Raw genomic sequence first — 26,702 nt, 5'->3', positions numbered from 1 at the left:
CTAATTTTCATTTTGAAAATTGTTATTCGAAAAAACAAAAAGTAATTGAACTTATTTATAAATAAATAAATAAAAGAGAAGCATGACCATGACTCACATCTGGGAACTTGAGCAAACAAATATATCATTGTTGTCAGAGAAGGGAAGTGCACACATCAGGCCCTGTTCCTGTAGTCAACAATATTGCAAACACTGATGGGAAAAGTATGTTAGCCAGTCTGGACAGCATTAGTAGCCATATGATATGGGTGAAATAAAAGTCAGATATTGATATTGAGCAGCTAATGCATTAAGACAATTAGTAGAGAGAAACAGAATGGCAGAGAGAGTCCCATGGCCAGAGCCAACATCACTGTTGATGTGTTATGCAACATCTATATTTTCAATGTGAAAAAATAGAGAGTAAACATGTTATTATGAAGCATGTGGTGCACCAGTGTAAAGAAAATCACAAGGATGAAAAGCTAAAATGGAAATACAAAACAGCTGACCACAAACACTCACAGTAAAGCTAGAGATGCAAAATAGTTAAAACGTCAATGGAAAAACACGAATACACAATAACAACTAAAGTGTCAGGCAAGCAGTTGGTGCAACAAACCCACACTGTAACTGTTATCCTAAAGCTGAGGTCATCAGTCTGGGGATAAACATCAGCAGGCCCGGATCCAGATCAAAATCACTGATGGTGCTTCTGACATTAGTGGGGTTGCTCTAGTAGTTAAAGGCAAAGCTCAGCCAAAAATGAAAATTCTCACAACATTTATTCACCTTTATACCCTCTTAAACTCGTATGACTTTATTTCTTCGGCAGAACACAAACAAATACATTTTGATGGAGATATGAGGTGTGTTTGCCCATACAAAGCAAACCAATCGGGACCAAAACTTCCAAGCTCCATAAAGAACATAAAGGCAGAATAAAAGTAGTCCATACGACTCAACCGGTTTAATACAGTCTTCTAAAGCAATGCCATTGGTTTTGGAAACAGACGAAAATGCAACAAATTTTTTTTTTTTATCCCCTTTTTTCCCAATTTGGAATGCCCAATTCCCACTACTTAGTGGGTCCTTGTGGTGGCATGGTTAATCACCTCAATCCAGGTGGTGGAGGACAAGTCTCAGTTGCCTCCGCTTCTGAGACTGTCAGGCTGCGCATCTTATCACGTGGCTTGTCGTGCATGACACCACGGAGACTCACAGCATGTGGAGGCTCATGCTACTCTCCGCGATCCACACACAAATTACCACATGCACCATTTGAGAGCGAGAACCACTAATCGCGACCACAAGGAGGTTACCCCATGTGACTCTACCCTCCCTAACAACCGGGCCAATTTGGTTGCTTAGGAGACCTGGCTGGAGTCATTCAGCACACCCTGGATTCGAACTCGTGACTCCAGGGGTGGTAGTCAGCATCAATACTCGCTAAGCTACCCAGCCCCCCATTTTTCAGTGTGTAAAATAAAACGGTAGTGTGCGGTTATACATTCCGGTTCATGACGCAGCCACCTCGTTTTAACAGCATTCTGTCCTCCACGTTACAGTGCAGGACATGCCCATTCTGCACTCCGAGGTAGTAAATCTCCTTGTGAGAGATGCAATAAGGGTCATTCCCTGTATGGTGCACAGGCCACTTAACACTTCCAAAGCCTGAGAAATGTAGCATTCAAAACAAATTGTGGAGAAGCTGTCCCGTTCATCCCGTGACACCTTCTATGAATTTTGTTCATGTCAGATAATTGTTTGAGCATATCTGTCACAGCTGTTGCACTTCAGAAATTAAAAACAGCTGTTTGCAAGCAGAATGTGTGCAATTTTTGTGGAAAGTTCAAATCTACCAACAGCAGCTGCTGGCCACTTGGATCTAATAGAGCACATATGATAATTATGGCTAACTAGGTTGTTATAGATAATTATGATAACAACCTAGCCCTTATGCAATACCACAATACCTCCAAGCCCTCCTTCTCATGCTCATCTACCTTCTCCATGTTATTTCCTTTTCTCTCCTACCCATCACCCTGGGACCATGCTTCTTCACTGACGCTTCCCCAAATCTACCTACACATTCTTCATAAACAATGTCATTAAACATATTAAGTTTGGCCTCCACCCTTCTGCTGAGTGCATTCTCCAAGGTGGATCACAGGTCTGCTCCAGGCTTCATTATTGTTAGATCTTGGCCAATTAATACGTTTCCTTCTCCCTGGCTCCTTTTCATTGTCTTGCCTTCTCTCTCATCTGTGCGTTAACAGTTGTATCCACCTGCTGCTCACCTTGCAGGCATGATTTGTCCTGCTGGTGGTATTGGTCTTCTTGGTGACCCTCCATAACAGTGGATTCAGTAGCGCTGTGGTGCTCAACCGGGCTCTCTATCCTTCTTGTCTGAACTGCTGCTGCAGTGCAAGGACGTTCATCCTTCCGTGATGAATTCGCAGCCCCTTGTAAGTGGTTAACCTCATCCACCCGCTGCTGCATTTCCTGAAGATCCTTTGTTCATTATCCATGGGCATTCCAGTCATGTCCGTAGAGGCCGTCCTAATTGGTCCATCTTCCATCCCACATCTCGGAGGACCACCAGGCTGTTTTTCTTGTATAGGGCTCGTAGTTAGTTATACTTAGTAGCTAGCTATAAATATGAAGCCATGAGCATTGATTATCACATTATGTTATGATTTTGTCTTAAAATAGCGTTAGTACACAGTACTATTTGGTCAACAAGACCAGTGGTGGGTTGAAATTAAAGATGAAAAATAAAAGTTTGGTTATCTGCAGATTATATTATAGTTCATGAATTGTTTAATGGCAAATTGCAGGTTTTCAACAGAAGATGCAAAATTCACATTTCTCCAGGGCTGAATATTACAGATAAAACTTGGCTGTTCTCAAAACCTCTAACATCGGGGTTACAGTAGTGATAAGGAAAATAATTGATGTGTCTTTTCTAAACATTTCTCATTTAAATCTTTAGATGTATGCATCTATTACATTTTGTTAACAGTATTGTTAGGCCATTTTGTTCTGCTTGCATGAATGAGACCTGGACAATGCCTCTATTTTGTTTTTCATGCACAGAATGAACATGAGATGCATTATGCACTGTGACACACTATCTGCTCATTTTCTGAGTCAGAGTGAGATGTGCTGTGGTGTCATTTATTCGGGCCAGTATAGGGTATCGAGTATGTACTGAAACTCACGTGGCTTGAAAGCAGTGGTGGGGTGAAAGCAGAGCAGGCACATGAGCTCATGTCTATTATTGAATGTGTGTGAAACATGGGTGTACATATACAGTGTGTGTGTGTGTGTGTGTGTGTGCATGCAATGTGCAGCTGATGGCCTGCTTCAAAGGTTCATGCTAGTCCCCTGACCTCCACACCAGAGTAACTAACTTTACTTGTCAACAACTTTAGCTAATAAAAAAAACACACCAATGTTTATGAGCAGGAGCCACAATAGGAGATTTTTAGGTTAGGTGTTAAACAGTGTACTCATTCCTCATGCAGATTAATAGACTGGTAACTAAAGATGTTAGTTGGCAGTATGACTGCTAAGGTAAAGAAAGCAGTATGCAGTATGAATATACACGTGTTCTTCATGTAATGTGCAGTTTACAATGAGAGCATATGTGACAGACTAACAAAAGACATTTTTTCTAAAAAAAAATAACTACTTTTAAGATATCATAACTGGACAGCACATACTGAATTAAACATGCATCGTGCGCGTGTGTGAGTGCGTGCATGCATCTGTCCATCCGCGCATGCATGTGTGTGTGTGTGTGTGTGTGTGTTTAAATAATAGTATATACTGTACTTTAAAGATGTTATGAATTACAGTTATTAACAGGATGTTCATAATTAGAATCAGAGTTTTATTTAGAGTAATGTTTCTCAAAAATTCCCAAACAGAAAATGGTCATTAAACACAAGAAGTGCTGTGTTTTTGCCATTAATGGTATAGATGATGCTCAAACAGAAAGAAAAATATCCACCCCCATTCTGCACAAAGTTATGATTGGCAGTGATTTCCATGCAGGCCTGACTTCTGAAAACATTTATATGAATATTCCTCTTAGTATGTAAAATGATAAAGCACAATCACACATCATTGTTTAGCGCAAGTCTGATGAATTAATGAAAAACGCTCTGTTTGCATTTATAGTGTATACAGGAAATACTGGTCTACCAGAACCCAATGTGTCAAAATTCTTTAGAAAGTGTGAATACAGAGGTTGGCATAGAGAAAAATCAAATCAATGTAATTTTTTTTTAAGGACTGTGGTCAAAATATAAAAATAGCTGCTTATTAATATGCAGTTACATTTTGAATGACTTGTAATTACATGGATTTATCTACTGCCAACAACAGCAGTATATTGGCCATAGCTTTTCATCATGTAACTTTTAGAAATAGGCAAGTAAATCTATACTGTAAAAAAACTATACCAAAAGGGTGTCTAGAGGATCTCTAGAGTGATCTGCCATTGAGGAACCCCAAATGGTGTTTTGAGCATCTTTTAATTTTCACAGTTTTTACACTTTTAGCACAGGCTGCTCGACGTGCGCTAAAAGCTGAAAAAGCTCTTTCTTCCTCTCCAACCAAACTCACCATGATAACCACAGGTGATTGGCATCTATTGTTAGTTCGCTTGAGCATTTACACTATTAGCGCTGCACAGGACGGGAGTGAGAAGCTCCCGTCTGATAAGTGGTAGCTATCTGTGCCCATTATCCACGCCCACTCGTGTGTCACGTGGCGCACTTCCGGGCATCTCAGAGAAAAATCAACCCACACTCCACACAAAATGCTCCCGTCTTATAAACGGCAGCTCCCCTCACCGCACTTGGCACCCACCCGCGCATTACGAGGTCACGTAGCATGTGTTACCAAACATTTTTCAGTGTGTTTTTTTAATTTTTTTATACCCTTTTCTCCCAATTTGGAATGCCCAATTCACACTACTTAGTAGGTCCTCGTGGTGGCGTGATTACTCACCTCAATGCAGGTGGCGGAGGACGAGTCTCAGTTGCCTCCGCTTCTAAGACTGTCAATCCGCGCATCTTATCATGTGGCTCATTGTGCATGACACCGCGGAGACTCCCAGCATGTGGAGGCTCATGCTACTATCTGCGATCCACGCACAACTCACTACGTGCCCCACTGAGAGCGAGAACCACTAATCGCGACCACGAGGAGGTTACCCCATGTGACTCTACCCTCTCTAGCAACTGGGCCAATTTGGTTGCTTAGGAGACCTGGCTGGAGTCACTCAGCACACCCTGGATTTAAACTCACAACTCCAGGGGTGGTAGTCAGCGTCAGTACTCGCTGAGCTACCCAGGCCCCCCATTTTTCAGTGTGTTAAAAAAACGGTAGTGTGCGGTTATACATTCTGGTTTGTGGCGCGGCCACCTCGTTTCAACAGCATTCTGTCCTCCACGTTACCTTGCAGGACATGCCCATTCTGCACTCCGAGGTAGTAAATCTCCTTGTGAGAGATGCAATAAGGGTCATTCCCTGTATGGTGCACAGAGAGAATGTCACAGGCGTTATTTTCTTATCAAAAAGCAGAAAGACGGTGGCCTCTGGCCTATCTGCATTTGTGACATTTGAATCGAGCCCTCTTTGGGTACTGTTCATAATGATCACATACAAACAATTCTCTCTCTTATGTTTGCATGCTTAAATCATACCTTAGTGTACTTATTAACTTTGGCTCAGGCCATTTTTGAGAATTTGCCTTGCTTCCCCATTTCACACACTGTGCACAATTGCTTCCAAATGGTGAGCGGCACGCTATCGCAATTAGTGTCAAATATAATATACAGTTGTGCTCAAAAGTTTGCATACCCTTGGAGAATTGGTAATATATGTACCATTTTTTAGAGAAAACATGAGTGAGCAGGCAAAACACCTTTTTTTATTTCTTATGGGATTCATATTCAACTGTAGGTTATAACAGAATGGCACAGTCATAAAACAAAACATGGCAACAAAGAAAAAAATGAAATGACACCTGTTCAAAAGTCTGCATACCCTTAGTGCAGTCTTTTGTAATAGTTGTCTATGAGGCCCCAAATTCTTGCAGGTGGTAAAGGTGCCCATTTGTCTTGGCAAAATGCCTCCAGGTCATGCAAAGTCTTTGGTCGTCTTGCATGAACCGCACGTTTGAGATCTCCCCAGAGTTGCTCGATGATATTAAGGTCAGGAGACTGTGATGGCCACTCCAGAACCTTCACCTTTCTCTTCTGTAACCACTGGAGGGTCAACTTGGCCTTGTGCTTAGGGTCATTGTCGTGCTGGCGAGTCCAAGTGTGTCCCATGCGCAGCTTTTGTGCAGAAGAATGCAAATTGTCTGTCAGTATTTTCTGATAACATGCTGCATTCATCTTGCCATCAATTTTCACAAGATTCTCCATGCCTTTAGAGCTCACACACCCCCAAAACATCAGTGAGCCACCACCATGCTTCACAGTGGGGATGGTATTCTTTTCACTATAGGCCTTGTTGACCCCTCTCCAAACATAGCGCTTATAGTTGTGAACATAAAGCTCTATTTTGGTGTGCCAGAAGCTGTGAGGTGTGTCAAGGTGTTGTCGGGCATATTGTAACCGGGCTTTTTTGTGGCATTGGCGCAGTAAAGGCTTCTTTCTGGCAGCTCAACCATGCAGCTCATTTTTGTTCAAGTATCGTCGTATTGTGCTCCTTGAAACAACCACACCATCTTTTTCCAGAGCAGCCTGTATCTCTCCTGAGGTTACCTGTGGGTTTTTCTTTGTATCCCGAACAATTCTTCTAGCAGTTGTGGCTGAAATTTTTCTTGGTCTACCTGACCTTGGCTTTTTTTCCACTTCTTAATAAGTGATTGAACAGTACTGACTGGCATTTTCAAGGCTTTGGATATCTTTTTATATCCATTTCCATCTTTATAAAGTTCCATTTCCTTGTTACGCAGGTCTTTTGACAGTTCTTTTCTGCTCCCCATGGCTCAGTATCTAGCCTGCTCAGTGCATCCATGTGAGAGCTAACAAACTCATTGACTATTTATACACAAACACTAATTGCAATTTAAAAAGCCACAGGTGTGGGAAATTAACCTTTAATTGCCATTTAAACCTGTGTGTGTCACCTTGTGTGTCTGTAACAAGGCCAAACATTCAAGGGTATGTAAACTTTTGATCAGGGCCATTTGGGTGATTTCTGTTATCATTATGATTTAAAAAGGAGCCAAACAACTGTGATGATAAAAGGCTTCATATGATCACTATCCTTAAATAAAAGACAGTCTTTTTGCATAATCAGTCATATTTTCAAAATCAATGCCAAAATGTCACAATTTCTGCCAGGGAATGCAAACTTTTGAGCACAACTGTACGTGAATGCGTGGCGGGTGCTAACGGGCATGTCAGATTGGGTGCTGAAAATGATTGAACATGGGTATTCGATCCAATTCACATGCAAACCGCCTCGCTTCAACAGCGTTTTATCCTCGACAGTTCTGTCACGGGACGTGCCTGTATTACGTGCAGAAATTCACAATCTCGCAAAAGATGCGATAGAGATTGTTCCGAGCTGCCACGCCTTCAAAGGGTTTTACAGCTGCTACCTTTTCTTTCCAAAGAAATGTTAGATCTGAGACGCTTGAATTGCGCATTGGCAAAACGGCCATTCAAAATGTTAACTCAGAAACAGATCTTATCGCACATCCAACCATGGGACTGGTTTGCGTCAATAGATCTAAAGGATGCGTACTTTCATATCCGAATTGTACTGCGCCACAAGCTGTTCTTGAGATTTGTGTTCGAGGGAATGACATATCAATTCAAAGTCCTTCCCTTCGGATTGTCTCTGGCTCCACTCACTTTCGCAAAATGTGTCGATGTGGCACTTGCCTTTTTGAAGATGAATGGCGTGCGCATTCTGAAATACCTTAACGATTGGCTATTTATGCCCCGATCAGTGGCTCTGCTATGCAAGCACAGGGACTTCATACTTTTGAACCATTTGAACATCCTGGGTCTCAGTGTCAACTGGACGAAGAGCCCACTTTCTCCCAGTCTACAGATCTCCTTTTTGGGGGTTCAACTTGACCCATGAGCATACATGTGCACCTCACGAGCGAGCGCGTCCAGACCATTCACCAGTGTCTGTCTCAGTTCAAACTGGGGAAAGCATTTCCACTGAAGTCTTATAATAAATGCTGGGTTTTATGGCAGCAGCATCTGCCGTCATACCGTTAGTTATTTTACACTTGAGACCTCTCCAGTGCTGGCTCAAACATCATGTACCAAGTGGGGCGCATGCACATCACTGTGACTCGCCGCTGCCTGGCTGCTCTAGCACCATGGACAGCTTCAAACCTTTATCAGCAGGGTGTGATGCTGGGTCAGGTTTTCAGGCAGACTGTTCGACGGATGAGCCATCTCCTCTCCCTGCGTGCAAAATATGTTCTGGGAAGTCTGAACTGCGGAGCGGACATGTTGCGCCAGAGAATGATGGCGGGGGAATGGAGATTTCATCCTCAGATGGTTCTGCTCTCTAGTGCATGGCACGATTTGGCATCCTCAGCCAGAGCTGTGGAACCTACACGTATGGTCCCTGAATGGAGCATAGCGAGCGAGCCGGAATTGTCTCAGTCTGTAATGAACACCATTTTGCAAGCTAGATTGCTATCTACAAGACGCCTCTATGCACTAAAATGGTGTGCGTTTGTGGATTGGTGCTCTCTATGCAACAAAGACCCAGTGAATTGCTCCACAATAGAGATCCTTACATTACTTTGGTTAGACGCAGGTCTTACTCCATCAATGCATAAGGTCTATGTAGCGACCATATTGGCATTTCACACCCCAGAGGCTGGTTCCTCTATAGGCAGACATGATCTGATCATAAAGTTCTTAGGGGAGCGAGGTGCTTGAACCCCCCCCTTGCCCTGCTACGGTTCCAACATGGGACTTAAATCTGGTGCTGAGGGTGCTCATAAGCCCCCCGTTCGAACCATTGGAATTGAGTTGCGTGTGCTCTCTTTAAAGACTGCAATGCTGTTGGCACTGGCCTCAGTCAAATGTGTTGGTGATATACAGGCGCTGTTGGTTGACAGTTCATGTCCAGAATTCGGTCCGGGGCTTTCAAAAGCCAAAAGGCTTTGTGCCTAAGGTGCTTCCCATGCCCTTTAGGGCTCAGATAGTGCACCTACAATCTTTCTCTTCTCCACGTCTATTTAGTTTTAATGCATTTTTTGCGCATTTATTATGCCCTGTGAGAGCATTGCACACGTATGTGGAGTGCACTCGCCAGTTTAGACTGTCAGTCTAAGAGCAGCTCTTCATTTGTTATGGAGGATGCACAAAAGGCATGTCCGTTTCCAAACAAAGGCTCTCTCACTGGATCGTTGATGCGATCGCCCTCGCTTATGAGTCACAGGATGTTAGATGCTCTATTGGCATAAAGGCGCATTCAGCTAGAGGCACGGCTTCCTCATGGGCATGGACAAATGGTATATCCCTACAGGATATACGCTTTGCAGCAGGATGGCCTTCGCAGAACACATTCGCGAGGTTTTATAACCGAGACGCTACGTAGTGCAGCGTGATGGGACTCCGTTCCCCATAGTGTTCATTGCAATGTCAAGTGAACTGAATCGATAGGGAACGTTACTCATGTGACACGTTACTCATGTGACCACGGTTCCCTGAGATGAAGGAAACGAGACATTGCAAAATTTGGCCGCACTAGTTCTTCAGAGTTTTGAGGAATGAGCTACGCGTTCTTGTGCCTCAGTCAGAAAATTCTGAAGAAAAGATAATATAAATATAAGCGCCCGCTTATATAGGGCAAATGCGCATCTATAAGGGCATCATAATATTGCCTTATGATATAAGGGCTTCTACTAGGTTGTGGAAAAGGAATTTCCCCATAGCGTTCATTGCAGTGGATAATTCCCTTCATCTCATGAGAAACCGGAGACGTTTAACTTTTTATTCTTTAATACTTTTGAAAACCTTCTTCTTTTAAAAAAGTGCTGGTACTTTAAAGCCACAGTCACACAAGGCTTTGAGCAGCCAACATTTCTTCAGACACTGCTACACACAGGAAATGATATCATACTGGAAGGCTTCTGGTTTTAAAAATGAACAAATAATTAATAATATTGTATTCAAAATGTTCCATCTACTCACCAATCACTGCTCGTCTATACGAGCAGGTGGGGCAAAGCTCCACCAAAATATTAATTCACTTCAAAACATTGTGTAATGTAAAGGCACCTGCATACTTCAAAACAAAGTGAAGCACGAAGGGGTGATGTCATTTAGAACATAATCTGGCCAAAACAAATGTGTTTTTGAGTTTGTTTCAGTGGTTCATGACACCTTGCCTGGGCAAAGTTTTAAGAAAACTTCTTACCGGCTGCTAAACACCTTCTTACTGCCATTGGTCCATGTCATCGATGGGTGTGACCTGGAGCTCCACCTACTTTGAGGCCAATAGCTAATTGTTCAGTCAGTTCAGATCAGTCAACAACAACACACCAGCATGCAGAGCTATCAGCGAGCTGGTGCAAACTTACCTTTATCTGTATGATTGTTCACGCAGAGACATTTTCCAAGACAACTTGTACTTCATTGTTTTGATTACTGGGGGGCTTACCTCCTCCCCATCCCCCCTGGAATTTACGCCCTTGCATTCACACACCTGCCCATAGTAAGTTATACCTATTAGGGATGTAATTTTTCAGACATTTTTATAATCGATCGTCGTGGAAATTAACAATCAATTAATTTATTAATCTTTAACGTTAATATCGCAAAACGCACAAGTAGGACTCCAAATAATATGTGTATGTGGCCTACGGTTTAAATATTATTTAAATTAATACACTTAAGAAATGAAATTATTGTCATTTTCCTCTTAAAATATTCTTAGTTCAGTGTATTTAAAAACATTTAGGCTATATTTAGTTTGAATTTGTGAATTGTTAAATTACTGTAACTGAATTACTGTTAAAAATAACTTCTATCTTAAGATCCTTAAGATATATCACTTGTATACATATCTGAGTTCATTAAAATTTCATGTTGTGGATTGTGGGATATTTCAGACCTTTGGACTTATTTTTTCATTAGAAATTTTGTCAAGTTATAACACACTGCATAAGCAGTACATAACATAGGCTACCCCTTCTAGTGCTGGTGAGTTGTCAGCTGAATGGGTCTTCGGGCTTTCCCGGCGATCACTGACATAATTGTAAGTTGGGATGAAACAAGGAGACCAACAGCGCTTGTTGTCAGTTTGTACTTTAACACACTAACATGATGCAGAAAACACTAAAGTTCATTAACTGAAAAACTCTCCAACATTGTTTACATTGAGCCCGCTTCATCTCTGATCTGTGTGGGTTTTCTTCTCTGAAGCAGATAAGACATGACATGCAACCCACAAGTGCCTTCTAGCGGTGGGTGACTGTATAGACTACCTTCTCAATGTCTGCTGTCATGATTACTGAATGCATCTGAAAATGTATTAATCAACGATCAGTAAGCTTAATCGATCAAATTACTAATGACAATTAATAGATTTTCAATCAATCATTAACATCCCTAATGCCAACATGATTATTTTGTCTGTATTCTGCCCATTAGCACTGTTTTATACACCTATATTTGCAGTAGTATCAGTGTCATCATAAGTTACAATAACAGAGTGTAATCGACGCATATTATGACCGTGTATAGCGTGTAAGCACATTAGTGTAATAAATGCAAAAGATACCGTAAACATGACAAATTGCATCTTCTGCATATACTTTAAATCGTAATTGAGCAGTTAAGACAGCTTCTTTTACTGATCTTGTGTGAATTCTACTCATAGAATGAGGCATGAAGTCAGTGATAACACATTTTAATGTTATATTAGTAGATGTTTAACATGTAGTCTTGAGCATCCTCATATTTAAATGCTCCTCTAAACACCTGCCCCAGCGGTGTGGCCGGTGGCTGAATGTTGCAAACAGTATGTCATTGCTCAGCTCTTTTGGACATCTTTTACCTCTGAATGAACAACAAAGAAGAACTTTTCTGTAAGTGTGCTGGGCCCTTATAGGACTCTCCACTAATGTCCAGTAGGGGTCACTAGGATTTGTGTGTCTTTTAATTTGAAGTTATTTGTGTACCAAGTGTGTATTAAGGCAAGCTTATAACCAAGCCCGAATTTTCTGTGCGAACATTCGTTGCAAACAAGCTTTTCTGTTGGAACAATGGATTTCAGTGGCACTATTCACAGTGGGTCCAACAATCATATGCGACAATCCAAACGTTCTTTTATGGAGAGCTGTCCAATAATTTCTTTCCTTGGACTGCAAAGAAAACTGAGTGACCAATGAGATATAAGCTTTTTGTCATTTTTCCAGAGTCATTCCTGCTGCACAATCCAGCGTGTTGATCGTGCTAATCAAATGGCAAAAGAACAAGAAACCACTGACATTGGACATTCATCTTTAGTTAACTATTTAATTTAGTTAATTACTTATATCCCTGATTACATGACCTGCTTCCCATTGCTGGTCACCCGCTTATGTTGTGTTTTTGGTGCTGATCCCCCAGCATGGAATGCTGGTGTCCCCACCAGGCTTTTTCAAACTAGCTTAACTAGCTTGATCATGCTGGGGCCTGGGTAGATCAGCAAGCAAAGACGCTGACTACCAACCCTAGAGTTGCGAGTTTGAATCCAGAGTGTGCTGAATGACTCCAGCCAGGCTTCTTCAGCAGGGTAGAGTGACGTGGGTTACCTTCCTCGTGGTCACTAAATGATGGTTCTCACTCTTGGTGGGGTGTGTGGTGAGTTATGTGTGAATGTCGTGGTGAATAGGATTGAGCCTCCACAAGCGCTAAGTCTCCATGGTAACAAGCTTAGCAAGCCATGTGATAAGGTGCATGGGTTGACTGTCTCAGAACCCAGCCAGCAAGCAAGACCAGCACCAAACTATCACTGACCAGCCTAAACCATCATGGGAATTGCATGATGGTTAAGCTGGTCTTTTCAACAGGGTAGGTCTTGTTAACCTTGTTAGTCTGTGTATACAGTATATAATGCCCTCTTGTTCTCTGTTTTTTGATCAGATCATGTCATTTATTAGGATGCTTGTCGTGGGTCATGGCTGAGTTTCTGTTTTGGTACTCTTGTTTGTATTATCTTGTGAATTCTTGTACCTAGTGTATATTTAAAGGCTGCTCTAAGATCCTCATCCCTCTCGCTGATTGCGACCCCATCCTCACAGAAGAACTGACCAAGTAATGGCAGTCTAGCAGCCGTGGAACTTCTGTCTTTTCAGTAGGAAACTCCATAGAGGAGTTTACTGAACTGTTTTGTGCCTTGGCTAACATGCTAGATTGAGGAGACATGCTGTAGCTCTCAAAGACATTTTTCATTTTGGTCTTAACAAGCCGATTAAATCATGTCTGCCAGGAGGCGGATGTGACTTGTCCTTGGAAGAGTTTATTGATTGTGCTTTAATGCTCAGCTTTTCCTACTTCATGGAGGGGTACAGCACTAGGGAATTTGGAATTTCTCAGCATGAGTTTGCATTTCCAGTCTTCTACCTTCATTTGCACTTGAATGTACGCTAAATCTAGTGTAAACGCACCATTAGGGTGGGGACTGGGTTAGTATCTCGGAAGCCTGCAAGGAACAATTCCCAGCACTCTTCTGCAATGAGGGTTTTGGAATTACCTAGGTGGGGTATGAAAAACACCCAATTTTTAGTTTGGCGCCATAATGTGACATAACTAAGGGTGCCTACAAATTAGAGTTTACAAAAAACCTACAAATGCATTTATTACAGAACATCGGAAGGAAAGAGAGGGAAACCACAGTTTGCCAAAGTAATGCGCCATCATGCAACAAAAAGTTGAGAGCATTATATTTTTGCCGCAACGCACTCTGACGTAGGCACACCTTGACCAATGAGAATTTAGAGAGGAGGGTCCAATGCTTTCGCAAATCCAATTCGCTGTTTGCCAGCTTGAGTCCACACCTTCCTCACACATTCCTAACCATCTATGTACCGTCGGATCTTTCTGTGAAGGCACGCTTAGACCACGGTCCTCTAAAACGCTGCTGTTTTTCCTTAAAATATATTTATAGCGCAATGAAGAGTTTAATTCTCAGAGAGTGTTCGACCGTCTTTTAAGGAATATGTTTTCAAGTACTGCTATCCTATACCTATGTGTTTTTATAGCAAATGGTAAGTTTGAGTTCAGTTCGGTAAATGACCGCAGTAAAGATAGTTTGCAGTTTGAAGCTCTTTTTGGCTATAAATTTGCCGTGCGCATTCCATAGACATGTAAATAATATCGCATGATATTCTTCATGATTTCTGAATTTAGGTGACCCCATCCTTCACTCTACAATCAGTTGTTTAAATGTTGCAACTCTTCATTTTATTATGTTCATAGCTCCAAAATTGAAACACCTAGAAGAGTGAAATTACTTTCATCTTGACTCGTTTGGTTTGTGAATTTTTCACAGCAAAGTTTTTGCTGTCAGGCTTTTAAGTCCACAGCCCCAAATTATTTGAATGAATGATACAGACTTACAAATGTAAATTATTTCCAAATATTTTAGATCACATTATTAAATTTGTTCGATTTGGTTTAAAATGCCAAGTTTAAAAACTCCCAAAGGTCTACGATTTTTTTTTATTGACAAATTATTATATTATTCATTGCAAATGAACTAAAACTCCTCAAGTGCAAAATACAATGTTTAATTGTATTAAAATGCTTCACGTACAGTATGTTTGTTTAACCAGTATTATCGGTCTATATACTATTTTCTTGGCTTTTTCACCCAGGCCTTCGCCATAGTTCCTCACAACAATTTGGACACGAAACAGGATTTATTTTATTTGAAATCTCTCTCTGTTTTTAGATGTTTTGAGTGATAATTCAGATGAATTGAAGACAGTATTGGAGGGAGATTCTGTCACTCTACAGTCAAATGTTACTGAAGTACCAAAAGATGATCACATACTTTGGAAGTTTGGACCTCGAAATGCTCGAATAGCTGAAATCATTAAAAGGGACCAAATAAATTTTATATGGGTCAGTAATGATGAGATATTCAGAGATAAACTGCAACTGAACAATCAGACTGGATCTCTCACCCTCAAGAACATCAGAATCACACACTCTGGACTTTATCAGCTTGAGATCATCAACAGTGCAGGAACTTCAGTCAAAAGATTCAGTGTTACTGTGTATGGTGAGTACTTTAGGAATCATGTCACATTACAGCTTTTTTATTTTTTTATTGTAGTTAATGACTTTAATTCTTTACTGACCAAATGGATAAGACAATAGTGAGTGGAAGGTAAAATAGATCTATAGTGCAATGCCATTACAGAAAATTTGAATCTGTCAGTTCTACTGGGACATGAATGGGGAAAAGTGTCGTATGTAGTGTCATTATTACTCAATGAAGTACCATATGGTATAACAGGCATTTTGCTGTCTGTCAACAGGACTGATCCTCAGTAAAATTTTTGAGCCCCATAGTGAAATAAGGTGGATTTGAACCTCCAAGAGATTTTATCATGGAAATGTTCAGAAATGGACAACAGCCTAGTGAGTTTGGACTGAGTTTGGTAAAAGAGGCTTTCTGACTAGTTTCTTCATGTGTTTGCAGTCTCGTGAATAGGCACCTTGTTGGCCACTACAGATGAGTAAAACAAGTCTAAATGGATCGTTCACCCCCAAAAGTGTAAATCAATCTTTAACTCTGATGTAGTTCCATATTTCTTCCATGGAACATAAAAGGTGAAAGTGTAAAAAATGTACTGGTTGTTGTTGTTTTTTCCCATGCAGTTACGAACAAACTTTTTGCACTTTTCTCTTCTAGAAATATTGAGGCTCGCTCTTGCTATTTATTCCACTGCAATTTGTTAATTCTGCACCTGTAATTTAACTTATTATTATTATTATGTCCAACACATTGTTAAAATATGTGCACACAAAATAAGCCTTGAGTATAGCCTGCCATAAAACTTTCTGATAAAGATTTACGATGCTTTCACCTGTTTATAGGCTTAATTAATTTTTTTCTCATTTCTTTTAATGTTTGTATTTGTAGGCTATTTAATATTCACTGCAAAATGTGTGCTTGACCTTTCACAATTGCTTGACACCTCGTGTCTCCAGAATAACATTGTTATACTTGCACAGACATAGGCTAAATGAAAATTCTGTTTCAGCAGATATTGTCAGAAACACCAGGAGAAACCAATGAACGTTAAATCTTTGTGACAGCCACGCTGAAAACAATCTAGACAGTACAGCACAGAAAACCCCAGCACAGAGAATTTCACATCATTACTAAGTAAACAATGTAGGCTATGCAAATCTGCTTGCAGATTTTCATTTTACTTTCTGAAATGTGTCTCAAACAAAACTGTGGATATCTTTAAAAGATTTGATGTCACTATCCTGGCAACTCTGGTGATTATTTTGTCTTTAAATGCACTCATTGTATCAATGTGGAACCTTGTGAACATGACTCTGTTTCCAGGCAGACTAATAAAAGTCCTCTACTCATGGAGGTTCCATCTGATCGGCCAATAAGATTAGGGCTGATTAATTTCAGAAAGTGTTTTGAAGTTAGATCAGACGTCAGATCACAGACAGCGGTTGTCAGTGGGTGTGCCGTCTGAGGCTGTTTTTCAATATGTGTTCTTATGTGTTCTTACTTTCTTGTGGACTTGTTCGACATCATCATCATCTCCCGATGTTCAATTCAAATACTCAAGAACGCAAGTACCAAATTACCTGGATGTGTTCATAATCAGCGTGAAAATCGAAGATGCATCAAATGGTGACTTGCATGCAAGAACTCATTTGAAATCCCAGAAGTCATAGTAGCACTATGGTGGTAGACACATGACATTTATCATTGTATTTTCCCTCAAGAGTTTCCCGCTGTAAGCTTGCAAAAGTCTGATGGAACATGAGAGTCGTAATAGTCCTTTTACTGCCTTTTACTGCCCGGTCCTGGTCTTTCAGCTCCCCTGCTCTCGCTACCCTCAATGGCGGAGTGGCCAGGGGGTATTCGGTGATCCCCCAGGTGGATAAGGCGCTCGCCGTGCACTTGTGTCCGCAGACCGCCGCCACCTGGTGTGGGCGCCCGAAGCTCCCGTCCAGGGCCTGTAGGTTTACATCGTCCCTGACGGCTAGTGCCTACGGTGCCGCTGGACAAGCCACCTCCGCCCTGCACGCCATGGCTCTCCTGCAAGTACACCAAGCCAAAGCGCTAAAAGAACTGCACGAGGGTAGTTCTGACCCGGGATTGATACAGAAACTGCGCTCGGTGACCGACCTCGCTCTCCGGGCGACGAAGGTCACGGCATGGTCTCTCGGGCAGGCGATGTCCACCCTGGTGGTCCAGAAGCGCCACCTTTGGCTCAACTTGGTTGAGATGCGCGAGGCTGACAAGGCATGGTTCCTTGACGCCCCCATCTCCCAGGTTGGCCTATTCGGCGACACCTTCGAGGACTTTGTCCAGCAGTTCTCGGCGGTGAAGCAGCAGACGGAGGCCATACAAGCTCATCCTGCCCCGGCACGGCTCATGACCCTGCACCCCTTCTGCTCGTCGCCAAGGGCATCCTGCTGCAACTATAACACCACTGGCCTGCGGCTGTGTTGGCACATCAACTGCCTAGAGTTGTTGGCAGTACTGCTCGCCCTGCGGAGGTTTCGGCTGTTGATCCAGGGCAAGCACGTGTTGGTCCGGACGGACAACACAGCATCGGTAGCGTACATCAACTGCCAAGGCGGTCTACGCTCCCATTGCATGTCACAACTCGCCCGCCGTCTCCTCCTCTGGAGTCAGCAGCGCCTCAAGTCGCTATGAACCACTCACATCCCGGGGCGACCTCAACACCGCAGCGGATGCGCTGTCACATCAGGTTACCCTCAGGGGAGAGTGGAGACTCCCCTCAGGTGGTCCAGCTGATTTGGAGTCGATTCGGTCGAGCACAGGTAGACCTGTTTGCTTCCTGGGAATCCTCCCACTGCCTGCTTTGGTACGCCCTGACTGAGGCACCCCTTGGATGCGCTGGCACACAGCACCCCTCGGTATAGATGTGCTGGCACACAGCTGGCCCCCTTGACTACGCAAATACGTGTTTCCCCCAGTGAGCCTACTTGCACAGACCCTGTGCAAGGTCAGGGAGGACGAGGAGCAGATCATCCTAGTAGCACCCTAATGGCCCACCCAGACGTGGTTTTCGGATCTCACGCTCCTCGCGACAGCACCCCCCCCCCCCCCCCGCCCCCCCCGGCGAATTCCCCTGAGGAAGGACCTTCTTTCTCAGGGACGGTGTACCATCTGGCACCCGCAACCAGACCTCTGGAATCTCCACGTCTGGCCCCTGGACGGGACATGGAAGACCTAAGTGGCCTACCACCTGTGGTGGTAGACACAATCACTCAGGCTAGGGCTCCCTCTACCTCTGAAGTGGTGTCTGTTCGCTAAGTGATGTTCTTCACAACGCAAAGACCCCCAGAGATGCACAGTCGGATCAGTGCTTTCCTTCCTGCAGGAGAGGCTGGAGGGGTGGCTGTCCCCCTCCACCCTGAAGGTGTATGAAGCCGCTATTTCAGCGCATCATGATGCAGTAGATGGTAAGTATTTGGGGAAGCATGACTTGATCATCAGGTTCCTGAGAGGAGCTAGGAGGTTGAATCCCTCCAGACCGTGCCTCGTCCCCTCATCGGACCTCTCTGTAGTCCTTCGGGGTCTACAGGGAGCTCCCTTTGAGCCCTTGGAGTCAGCTGAGCTTAAGGCACTCTCTTTGAAGACTGCCCTCCTGACTGCGCTCACTTCCATCAAAAGGGTAGGGGACCTGCAGGCGTTCTCTGTCAGCGAATTGTGCCTAGATTTCGGTCCGGGTTACTCTCACGTGATCCTGAGACCCCGACCGGGCTATGTGCCCAAGGTTCCCATGACTCCTTTTAGGGATCAGGTGGTGAACTTGCAAGCACTGCCCCAGTAGGAGGCAGACCCAGCCTTGGCATTGCTGTGTCCGGTGTGAGCTTTACCTATCTATTTGGATCGCACGCAGAGCCTTTTGAAGCTCCGAGCAACTCTAAGCCCACTGGGTTATTGACACCAACACGTTGGCAAATCAGGCTCAGGATATGCCACCCCCTGCAGGGTTACGAGCCCACTCCACCAGGAGTGTGCACCCTAATGGCCCACCCAGACGTGGTTTTCGGATCTCAAGCTCCTCGCGACAGCCCCCCCCGGCGAATTCCCCTGAGGAAGGACTTTCTTTCTCAGGGACGGTGCACCATCTGGCACCCGCAACCAGACCTCTGGAATCTCCACGTCTGGCCCCTGGACCCGTGGTGGTAGACACGATCACTCAGGCTAGGGCTCCCTCTACCTCTGAAGTGGTGTCTGTTCGCTAAGTGGTGTTCTTCACAATGCAAAGACGCAAAACGCAAACGCAAAAACGCAAAGGTGCCCTGGCCAGTGGCGCCTCTTTGGCAGACATCTGCAGAGCAGCTGGCTGGGCAACACCCAACACCTTTGCGAGGTTCTACAATCTCCGGGTTGAGCCGGTCTCGTCCTGTGTATTGGCAGGCACGAGCAGGTAAGTTCCGGGACAACTGGCCAGGTGTACTGCTTGCACGTAGCGCCTTTCCCCTCCCTTGAGGTGAAGATGTGCACTCTTGACCCCCAGTCGTGTTCACAGACTGTGATCCCTGGATGACTTTCCTCCTTAGCCCTCTGGCAGCTGAGTTTGCGGAGAAACTCGCTGACCGGCCCAGTACGTGAGCTAATGAGCCCCTGTACTGAGGTAGGTGCTCCACATGTGCTGGTTCACCAAAGGCGACCCCATGAGATATCTTCTGCAAAATTGTTTCCCTGATGGCAGACTGCATCTTCCTTGGGCAGAGGCCCCTCTGCCCCTGGTCGACATGCTCTGTAGAAAATCCTCCCCCTTCGGGTAGGACCTACCATGGGACCTCTCCACATGACATACTTCCGACAAGACTTGGTAAGACCATGTGACGTATTCCACTCAAAATACCCCCCCCCCCCCCTTTTTGGGTGGTGTGGTCTCCAATGCAGACACTTATGACTCCCAGTCAGTTAACAAATTCCACTCTTTTTAGGGAGAAAAGAGAGGGAAAAGAGGCCTCGGCTGGGCTAGCCTGTCCCTAGAGTTGGGCAGTTGACTTGTTCCTGATGGACCGTTCAATGCTCATAAGAGCATTGGGGGAGGTTACGTGATGGCCTTGTGCGCTGGCTATGAGGCACACAGCAGTCTGCCCGTCACACACCGTCTGTTCACGCAACACAGTTCAGCTAGTTGTGGCATTTTGTATACAGACCCCTATTGTCACAACATCAACATTTGCTGTTTTGTTGGGCATAGTTTTAATAAAGTAATATACACATTGAGGAAAAAAAGTTTTAACAATGGAGAGGGAAAATGAAAGGGGTTGCCAAAGTGATGCTCCGTCATGCTACCTAAAGGTTCCCGATCCTGTTCCTGGAGGCCCCCCAACAGTACACATTTTGGATATCTCCCTAATCAAACACACCTGATTCAACTTATCAGCTCGTTAGTAGAGACTAGACCTGAACTGGGTATGTCAGATAAGGGAGACAGTGTTGGGGGGGCCTCCAGGAACAGGGTTGGGAACCACTTAAACTTTTGCCGCCACGTGCTCTGACGTAGGCACACCTTGACCAATGACAGTTTTAGAGAAAGGCAATTGGCTGTATGCCCACTTGAGTCCACACACTCCACACAGAGCTCATGCATTCTTCTCCATCTTTGTCTCGCTTCGAAGGCTGTGTGCTAGGTAGGACACGTCCTTTGAAGGCTGCAGTATACTGAGAGTCCTCCTTTAAACAAGCCTCATTTAAATGAGACGGACTGCATAGGACAAACGGAAATGTAATGTAACACGGTTGCTATGACAGCACGCCACTCTTTAACAAGCGGGAGCGCTTTGAGTGAGAAGGGAACAAGGTCCCTTTAGAAGGGAATGTATGAGGTACATTTTAGGAGAGTTATAATGATGTAAAGAGAAAAGAAAATAGATTTTACAGGTGTACTTTTAGTCTAATACTTTAGTTTAATTATATATTAATATAATTATGCATATTATATACTCTGCACCCATCTACTGAGGTACTTCAGCTTGGGAATTAACATTACTTGCATTTGAACATCATATTTACGGGCAAATTGGCGTAATTTTTTTTTAGACATTTCCATTGACGCAAAGAATTGTGGGTTGTGAGTGCCCACGAAGGATACACCTCATGCATCCTCCTAATTCCCGTGAAAGAAGGTCACATTCGAAGGCTGCATTCGAAGTGTCCTACTCGCTTTTCTGAAACGAGACAGCCTTGATGACGTATGCAGCAGACAAATGCAACCTCCGGAGGACGCCTATATGGCAGCCTTCCAAACGAGACACAGCCATATGGATCTTTCTCTAGTGTAAAGGCAAGGCACTCTTCAGCCACGGTCCTTAAAAATGCTGCTGTTTTCCCATAAAAAATATCTACACCATCATGTGGAGTTCAATTATCAGAGATTGTTCGGCTGTCTTTTAAGGAATATGTTTTCAAGTACTGCTTTCCTATATCTATATATTTTGATCGCAAATGGTAAGTCGGATTTGAGTTTGACTGTAGTATAGATAGTTTGCAGTTTGAAATTAAGACTTCTTTTGGCTATAAATTTGCAGTGCGCTGTCATAGACATGTATTAGGCCTATTGCATGTTTTTCATCACGACTTGTGAATTTTAAGTGAACCTCCGATACGCAATCGGCCGGTGCAATATTGCGACTCTTAATTTTATAATGCATATACATCCAGGAGTTGAACACCTAGAATAGTGAAACCACTCTCATCTGGACTAGTCATTGAGTGTGTGTTTATTTTTTTATTTTTTTTTATTTTTTTCACAAGAATTTTTTCTGTCAGCATTTGTTAAGTCCGTGAGTCGGAAAAGCCTTAAATTGTTTGAATGAGCGACGCAGACTAAAATATTAAAAATCAGCAAATATCTCCACATTATTAAATTTGTTTGTTTGTTTTGTTTAAAATGCTAAAAAGTTTACAAAATCAATTTACTACTTTTCGTAGCAAATATTACTAAAACAACTAGGCCTACTCTCTGACGTACATAATACAATGTTTGTTTAACCAACATTATTGGTATTTTTGCTATTTTTATTGGCTTATTCACCCAAGCTAAATTCGACATAGCTAGTTCCTCAGCAATTTGGGCATAAAACTGGATTTTTAAATTTCTCTCTGTTTTTAGATGTTTTGAGTGATAATTCAGATGAATTGAAGACAGTATTGGAGGGAGATTCTGTCACTCTACAGTCAAATGTTACTGAAGTACTGAGAGATGATCAGATATTGTGGAGGTTTGGACCTCGAAACACTCGAATAGCTGAAATCATTAAAAGGGAACAGATAAACTTTATATGGGTCAGTAATGATGAGATATTCAGAGATAAACTGCAACTGAACAATCAGACTGGATCTCTCACCCTCAAGAACATCACAATCCCACACTCTGGACTTTATCAACTAGAGATGATCCGCAGTGGAGGAACTTCAGTCAAAAGATTCAGTGTTACTGTGCATTGTGAGTACTTTAGGAATCATGTCACATGACAGAAAATGTGAAGTTTTTTTTCATAGTTAATGGCTTTAATTCCTGACTCATCTCAATCAGTGATGTGCTAGTATAGGATAAACACCGTAAACCCTCAAATCAAAATAATTAAATATATTGTTGAGGAAAAAATGTAATCATTTTCTTTCTTTTGAGGTCATGAAACCGTCACCTTTTAATTAACCAGAGTTGTTTTATTGTTTTGAGTTTAAAGAACTTGTCACTTTGAATTTACAGGAACTTAAACTCTTGAACTGATCTTAAATAAGTCCAGAAGCATCTCTCAGTCAACACTACCAATCTGGCTATAGATGCAGAGACTATTGGGCATTTTTGTCATGCAGCCCTGAAGACTGGCATTGAACAGAGTTGGTGAAACTACAATTTCTCCAAAAAGCATTAGTTTGTTATAAAAAAAAAAATGTGCAGGCTACTTAGCATTCCTCGGGGAATTACAATTTTTTTTTTTTTTTTCAAGCTTTAATTGATCTATTTGTGTTAAGACAACATGAATATTTTTAGTTTAGTTAATTGAAACTGGGCAGGGGATTTCCCAGTATGCTTTGCATTGCACTCGACAGGGAGAGTAAATGTTAAATTTATATAATGTGTCTTTGTGCAAGATGAATGTAAGGGGGAAGACTTGTTAGTGTTTAATGTTTTGTAGTGTTATTTAGAAGAGTTTCTGTTATGTTGGAGTTTTGGGGGCACCATTATGGTGAATAGTGGAGCTTGAACTTATGTTGAGGGCCGGTACAAATTAAGAATGATTTATTTTGCTTTAATCATTGAGCAATTGCTTTGCTAATCAAAACATAGTGTTATCAATTAGCATGCATTCTGCATTGTTGTCACGGTCCTGTCAACTTGTGTGTTTGGGTTTGTGCCTGACGGGACCGTGGCAGTATCATCCCCCCTCGTGTTTTGTGTACCCGCTTTGTGTGAGCGCAAGGGTCCGGTTGTTAGTGACTGCCGTGCGCCCTCCGGTGATGTCACGGTCCTGTCACCTGCCAGGTTGAGTTTTGTCTGACGAGGACCATGGCATCATTGTTCCCTGTCTGTTTTAAAACAAAGGCAAGTTTACGTCTAACGTCAAACTAAATTAAACATAGACACTATCACACTGAACGATCCAACGTCGGACATGACACACGAGGGGATTTAAATAAGCGGGAAACAAACAAGGGGGAGGTGCTGCTCACAGCTGAAGGTTGTCATGGTCAGCATTCCCATAGAAACAATCAGGGTTCCCATGGAAATAATCAGGTTTCCCATGGAAACGCTGATTCCACCTGAAACACGTAACGGCAAAACAAGGGGCGTAGATTCCAGGGGAATGGGGGGAGGTAACCCCCCCTCCCCCCAATAATCAAAACAAGCAAGTACAACCCCCCCCCCCCCCAATGTTCAAGACAAATCTACTCCCTTGGGCAAAACGTAAACACACTTTACCAAAACAGACAGGGAATGATGATGCCATGGTCATCGTCAGACATAACCCAGGGTGACAGCACCGTGGCAATTATAGTTAGTGCTATCCAGTTGTTCTCTCTACTTAAAGGGGTCATGATATGCCTATTTTTATTATTTTAATATGATCCTTGAGGGTTACTTATATTATAAGTAAAGGTTTTGCACACAAGAAATTGACATATTTGTAAAACATGATCATTTTCCACTTTCATTCTAACCCTCTGTCAGAAACACTTGAGTTTTGCTAACTAGTTGGGGTTTACAGTGGGAGAGATGACCATTGCATAAGACAACAGTGAGTGGAAGGTAAAATGGGTCTATAAAGTGCAATTCCATTACAAAACAAAGTTCTGAATGAATTATCTGGCAGTTCTAGTCAGATATGAGGGAAATTGTTGCATGTAATGTCATCACTCCCCAGTGAAGTACCATCCAGTTGTAACAGACATTCTGCTGTCTGTTAACAAGTACCGTATATGAATTTCAGGAATGTTTTAGAGCTCCCCATTGTGAAATAGACTGTTTGATTTGAAGCTCCAAGAGATTTTATCATGGAAATGTTTAGAATTGGACAGCAGCCACGTGAGTTCAGGCTGTGTTTGGTAATAGAGCCTTTCTGATCATTTTCTTAAAGTGTTTGGAATCTCGTGAATAGGCATCTTACTGGCCACTACACTACAGTGTCAAGTAAAACAACTCTAAAGGGATAGTTCACACCAAAATTTAAATTCAGTATTTACTTGCTCTGATGGAGTTCCATATGACTTAGTCACATGGAAGATAAAAGGTGAAAACTGAAAGAATGTACTGGTTGTTGTAATTTTTTTTTTGGTTGAACTACTACTTTAAATTTAGCTTGCTCTATCTGTGTTTTATCATTGCTCCCCCAGCTGGCCACTTCATAGAGTAATCGAACTAATGCAGTATAATGGACAATTCTTCTCATGAACAAAGTCTTCACGATGAACAAAGCTTCTGCTGTCTACTTTTTAGGAGAAGATACAGGCATTTCCTTCCTTTCTTAGCCTAGTATTTAATTTTTAATTTTTATTTTTGATTAGCTTTGCAAAACAGCATTCATTTTCCAATAATGGAAAGACTAAGAGAAAGCTCTGCCTTCCTTTTAATGTCTGAAGTCATCTAAAACTCATGGGAAAAATGTTATTGGTTGATTGTTTCTGAGATGGTAATACATTATTTCTTTTATGTTTTCCAGCTCCTCTTCCTGTTCCTGCCATTACCAATAACTGTTCATCATCAGAGAGATCGTCACTCTCTAAATGTGTGTTGGTGTGTTCAGTGGTGAATGTGACACAGGTGACTCTCTCCTGGTACAAAGGAAACAGTTTATTCTCCTCCATCAGTGTGTCCGATCTCAACAGCAGTCGCTCTCTACCTCTGGAGGTGGAATATCAGGAGAACAACATCTACAGCTGTGTGGTGTCCAATCCAATCAGAAACCAGACTAAACACCTTGACATCACTCAATTCTGTCAGCCGTGTTCAGGTATATCAGCGGTGATATTAGAGTCTTTTGGTCTGTATTGATTATAAATACTGCAAGACAAAAGAAGTATTGTACAGATTTATCTTTGAGCTCTGACCTGTCTTTTTGCTTTAGTGGACCTGTTAAAATGTATTGTAAAATGTAAAAAGAACTCATTGGAATACAGTCGTTAACTCAATTTGAATATTTCTGAGAATTTTCTTGTACGGTGTATGTATTTTGTTTGACTGTTAGATCAAATACCTGCTGTATAAACTCCAGGGCTCCAGACTTCCACTAAATATTTTTCTAGCTGGTGCGACTACATTTTGTTAGAGGTCTCAATGGTTCAACTATAACGTTGGCTAACTCCCTCTTTTTTCATGATGAGCTACCTTTTTCTGTGATGTGTATGAGGAAGTTTTGCAGAATTTGTCTGAATCTGAGCAGATAGTATAAGCACTTCAGAATTTATCCTGCTGCTTTTGTCAGCAGTCATATCATCAACAAACAGTAGTGACCCAGTTCCACTGGCGGCCATACATGACCATGCTATAACACCGCCTCCACCATGTTTTACAGATAATGCAATGAGTTATTCCTTCCCTTCTCCATACTTTTCTTTTCCCATCATTCTGGTTCAGTTTGATCTCATTTTCGTCTGTCTCAGGGATATTATTCCAAAACTTGACTGGCTTTTTTTATGTGCTTTCACGCAGTCTAGTCTGGCCTGCCTATTCTGGAGGCTTACCAGTGGTTTCCAACTAGTGGTTTACCCTCTGTATTGGTTCTCGCTTTCATTGGGGAGCGTGGCAAGTTGTTCGTGGATGCCACGGTGAAAAGTGTGAGTCTCCACACGTGCTAAGTTTCCGTGGTAATGTGCGCAGCAAGCTACATGAAAAGATACACGGGCTGACTGTTTTAGAAGCGGAGGCAACTGAGACTCGTCCTCCACCACCCAGATTGAGGCGAGTAACTGCGCCACCATGAGGAATTAATGAGCATTGGGAACTGGGGATGCCAAAT

The 26,702-nt window shown here is 42.7% G+C and overlaps 2 protein-coding genes across 2 annotated transcripts in view; both read left to right on the top strand.

The window, feature by feature from the left end:
- The window catches only part of LOC127438826 (natural killer cell receptor 2B4-like), a 162,529-nt gene that overhangs the window by 37,689 nt on the left and 98,138 nt on the right, over nt 1-26,702 (top strand). Inside the window, exon 5 of the mRNA XM_051694706.1 lies at nt 25,407-25,507. Coding sequence (XP_051550666.1) covers nt 25,407-25,507 — 101 coding nt within the window. The remainder of the gene's footprint in view (nt 1-25,406; nt 25,508-26,702) is intronic.
- LOC127438848 (uncharacterized) overlaps nt 1-26,702 on the top strand; it is a 55,458-nt gene that overhangs the window by 24,326 nt on the left and 4,430 nt on the right. The window contains exon 4 of the mRNA XM_051694758.1: nt 25,595-25,697. Coding sequence (XP_051550718.1) covers nt 25,595-25,697 — 103 coding nt within the window. The remainder of the gene's footprint in view (nt 1-25,594; nt 25,698-26,702) is intronic.

Source organism: Myxocyprinus asiaticus, chromosome 50, assembly GCF_019703515.2.
Source record: "Myxocyprinus asiaticus isolate MX2 ecotype Aquarium Trade chromosome 50, UBuf_Myxa_2, whole genome shotgun sequence".
In the NCBI taxonomy this organism is placed as follows: domain Eukaryota; kingdom Metazoa; phylum Chordata; class Actinopteri; order Cypriniformes; family Catostomidae; genus Myxocyprinus; species Myxocyprinus asiaticus.
Note: the sequence above shows the minus strand (reverse complement) of the source record. Positions and strands in the feature narration are given on the sequence as shown.